This window comes from Poecilia reticulata, linkage group LG5 (assembly GCF_000633615.1).
Source record: "Poecilia reticulata strain Guanapo linkage group LG5, Guppy_female_1.0+MT, whole genome shotgun sequence".
NCBI lineage: Eukaryota > Metazoa > Chordata > Actinopteri > Cyprinodontiformes > Poeciliidae > Poecilia > Poecilia reticulata.
In genome coordinates, this window is record NC_024335.1 from 25,855,577 (window position 1) to 25,859,835 (window position 4,259).

Consider the following 4,259-nt stretch of genomic DNA (forward strand, 5'->3'; position numbering starts at 1 on the left):
AAACAACCAGTATACCAGTAGATGGGGCGATTCTGTGTTACAGCTTCTTTTTTAAACTGAGTGTAGCAACTTTTGGAGTTACCCAGCTGTGTCCACACTTTGCTCAAGAAATTCAAACATGTTTGTATGACAGCGACTGAAAATAGTTAACTTCTTTATCATGTATGTAAATAAAGAAATTGTATAAACCGGGTCTTGTGACTCATTTTCCTTATGACTCTTAAAGGTATAGTCTACCTTTATCTCTAAAACAAATAATACATTACAAAACCTCTACGTTATGATCCAGTGTTGTATTTGAATTTATTAAAGGATACAGAATTCATGGAAACATTTTCATATTGGTTTATCAACATACGACATAATTTACTATATTGCCTTTAGAAAACAGCAGTGTTTGTGCATTCTATGTCAAGTGATAAATAAATCCTTCAGTATTCTTTTATTATAAAATCAATTAAGATATTTTTCAAGTGACACCAAGTCATATTTACATTTACAAGCAATTGGATTAAATAATCATTTAAAACTTCAGTAGAGTTCACGTCCCCAAATAAAAACTGTTTCACAATAACAGAGAATCAAGATGCTACAACCTCTGAATGAAGCAAAGCATAGGCTGGTTTTTACCAGGCTATAATACATGTGAAAATTTGTGAAATATTCTTTAAAGTAATTCTTATTAATGAATAAATAATAATAATAATAATAATAATAATAATAATAATAATAATAATAATAATAATAATAATAATAAAAGAACCTTTACTGCTCAAATAAAAGCAAAGCATCCAAATATTCCAGTATTTTTTAAAATTGTTAATTTCCATAGTAAAATAAACCATGACTCGCTCTCAGAGTCACTCTATGCCTTTAGCTTTCAGGTCCTCCTTTACTTTTCTCAGGTAATTCGGGTCAGGATATCCAAAACTGAAAGCACATGAAAGAAGGACATAAAGTGTTAAACCAAAGGCAACAATGACAAGAAATAGATATTAACGTAACACAAACTGGGTGACTGCACCTCTGTGGTCCTCCTGCCTTTGACGTCTTGTGAGAAATATCGTTCCAGATCACCTGGTTGTCCAACCCGCTTGTTCTGGACGTCCCAACGGTGAAAATCATTTTCTGGTCGAAAGCTTTTTTCAGCAGTTTCAGAACTTCTTGGCCCTCTTCGTTGTCTGGAAGATATGCAGTTCTGGTAGTTCCCTGATACGGTTGTCCAGGATTAGGATGCTTTTCCTGTGAGGTAGGAAGAAAGCGTTAACTAGGAGCCAGAAATAATAAAGACAACAATTGTTTTATGACTTGTAATGTATTCATCAAGTTTTTTTACCGCCTGTTTTCCATTAGGAAAAGTGTATGTGATCACTATGCAGCCACAGCCTGAGAATCCAGGGAGGGATGAAGAGTTAGAGCTCCACGTCATCACTCCATCAGGCTGGTCTCCCTCCATCACACCAAAAACATCTTTGCATACAGGACACATGGGTCCAGTGTGTTTTACTGATGCTTGGAGGCACTCATCACAAAATGTGTGTTTACACCTCAGCTGCTTCTGTTTGATTAACCGATCCAAGCATATTGGGCAGAAATCATCTTTACCGTCCCCTGATGCTCCTTTCTTAGTTGATGCTTCAGCATTTTGCTGTGCTGTTGGTGGAATCAGTGAAGGTTGTTTGGAGTCCTCTTTCCTCTCAGTCTCACAGCTGGATTTCTTTGGCAAATCACCCAACAAAGTGGCATCTTTATGTCGGGGTGGGCGTGGGGGACGTGTGATAGGCTTCTTTTTGAGCCAGAGGTTTTTGAAGGAAGGTTTGAGGGATTGTTTGTTTTTGCTCCTGCTGGATTCAACATTCAAATCAGATTTAGCTTTGATGTTAGCATCTTCAACAAAAGTAATAACCGGTTCACTGTTGTTTTCCACTGTTGTTTTTGTCTGTTGGTTGGTTGTTCCCTGCTGTTTTCCANTGTTTTTGTCTGTTGGTTGGTTGTTCCCTGCTGTTTTCCATTGCTGTTTTCCAGTTCCTTATTGTTTTCCACTGTTGTTGTTTTTGTCTGTTGGTTGGTTGTCATGTTCATCCTCTGTAATGTACCATCTGATGTAGGTTTGTGCTGTTCAGCCGGTGTGTTTATTTTCTGCATTGCATTCAGGACTGCACTGAATTCATCTTGGCTTTGCTTTGGACCACTAACAATAACTTCTTCTGATGACATGGTGAGCAAAATATTGTCCTTGTTTCTCTTGATGACTTTTAACGCATCGCTCCACTGATCTGGATCTACAAACTTGAGAGGAATCACTGCCTCACCTGGATCAGCAGAGCAGCTCTGTGAGAGATCAATGAACTCATTGAGAGCTTCATGAGGGTTTCCATCTTCCTGCTCAGCTTCAAATGTCACATGGGCCTGTGCCACCATTTTAATTTTATTCTTCCTCTCTATCTGTTTAATTCCTTCCTTGTACACGTGGCTCATGTACCAGAAGTGATTCAGAGGCAGAAGACAACTTTCTTGAGCTGCTCCTTCAGTTTTTCTAGAATGAAAGGTTTCTGTTGTCGAGGTGAATGGATTACTCTGTTTGACAGGGAGGACCATGTTCTAAAATAAAAAACAAACAAACAGTAAATATGGAGCAGTGTCTACACAAGTGATTTCTTCTCTCGCTTAGTTTATTTTATGTTGCTGCTATTGGCTGCCTGCTGCCAGGAGCTGGTTCCACTACACCTTAGATAAAGAAATAATAAATTGGTAAATTGATTTGGTTTACCTTGTGCTGTGAAACGTGTACTAAAGTGAGGTCTGTTCTAGATTGAGGCACTTTTAATTTTAGGACATCTGGGAATATGGTTAAAGTTTTGCAGCCTGGCTGGTGACTGGATGAGAGTTGGAGATGTCTTTTCTGTTGAAGTTATGGATCAATTCCTCCCTTTTTTATCATATTCAAAGCCTTCAGGGTTTTCCCTTTAACTCACAGTTATGTTTGTATTTTTTTTAAGAAAAGATTATTTATAGTCATTTCACCACTGCACCATGTTTTCTCCATTTGTGGATAATGGCTCTCACTGGGCATCAATGCAGTTACAGCACCTTAGAAACGGCCTTAACATTATTTCTCATGTGTTCTTGACTTTCTTAAGATTATTAGGTGTTGCTTTTTGAGATCATGTTGTGCAATGGGACCTACTTCAGTGTTTTTTTCAGTTATTAAGTCTGATGGATGGTAAATGATGAATTGTCGAGTTCAGTTGAACTCTTAACTATTCAATAAAGAAATCAAATAGAGTCACTACACTATGGGGAATGACACTTTAAAACACAATTAAAGTCATTAATACATTAACAAAGATGAGGTGAATATACTACTTTCTTGGTCTATAATTATCAATGATAAAACATACATTGGTTTCAACCTCCTTGGCCTGGTCTTTGTCCTGAAACTTTGATGAAATTCCAAATGTCTTTGTCCTTCAAAAACAGAAAATATTGTATTTGTAGAGTGAAAAACAACATTATCTGTGTTAAAGGTTATGCAGACATGTTAATGTTATTACATTGCTCCTTGAGATGCTTTCTTACAAAATGCACAACGGAAATTATTAAAACAAAACAATGTCCTCAGTTAAGATGGAGGCTGGATACTAAGATCAAGGTTAAATGTAGATAAATTAGCAAACTGACAGAGCAACAAAGAAAATGCCATGAAATAAGAAAATCCAACACTACCTGTCCATACCAGAGGATACCAGACTGCCAAGCAATGCCTCACACAATTCAACAACAACTAAAAAACTCTAGAGAAACATAAGCTGAGAGAATAAACCGGAGGTTCGACAGGACAGTATTGAAAGTGTTTTCTCAGCAGCAAACAGTAATAAGATCAGGAAAAATCCACCCTGAACTGAAACCAAAAAATGCCGAGGAAGCAGATTTCAGAAAGAGTTATTACAGAAAACTATTCACTATGACTGTAAAAGCTGAAAACACTTCCAGTCATGGGGCGTTGGTATTCTAACAATCTGGCAGAACGAGATCCAGAACATAAACGCAGCAGCAGAAGAGTTGGACTGTAATTAGACCTACAACAATCCTTTACTGGGATTGTTGTAGGTCCTCACACTTTATTTGAAAGAAAATAAGAAAACTCAGATTTTTAGTTGTGATGGCTGGTATAACCTTTTATTGTAATATGTTGAAAGGAATTAGCTTTTGTTTGGCTTGAGATATTTTTTTCTTTGCTTTTAAAAAGGGTCTAAAAT

General features: G+C 36.9%; 1 protein-coding gene across 1 annotated transcript; it reads right to left on the reverse strand.

Moving 5' to 3' along the window:
- Positions 1 to 803: 803 nt before the first annotated feature.
- LOC103465388 (protein deltex-like) lies at positions 804 to 3,887 on the reverse strand. Its single transcript, XM_017304592.1, has 6 exons — positions 3,727 to 3,887; positions 3,402 to 3,468; positions 1,973 to 2,601; positions 1,337 to 1,934; positions 1,025 to 1,242; positions 804 to 930 (listed from the first exon to the last, which is right to left on the reverse strand). Exons 1-6 carry the CDS (start codon positions 3,732 to 3,734, stop codon positions 861 to 863), a joined length of 1,590 nt encoding a protein of 529 aa, XP_017160081.1. The 5' UTR covers positions 3,735 to 3,887; the 3' UTR covers positions 804 to 860.
- Between the last annotated feature and the right edge of the window lie 372 nt (positions 3,888 to 4,259).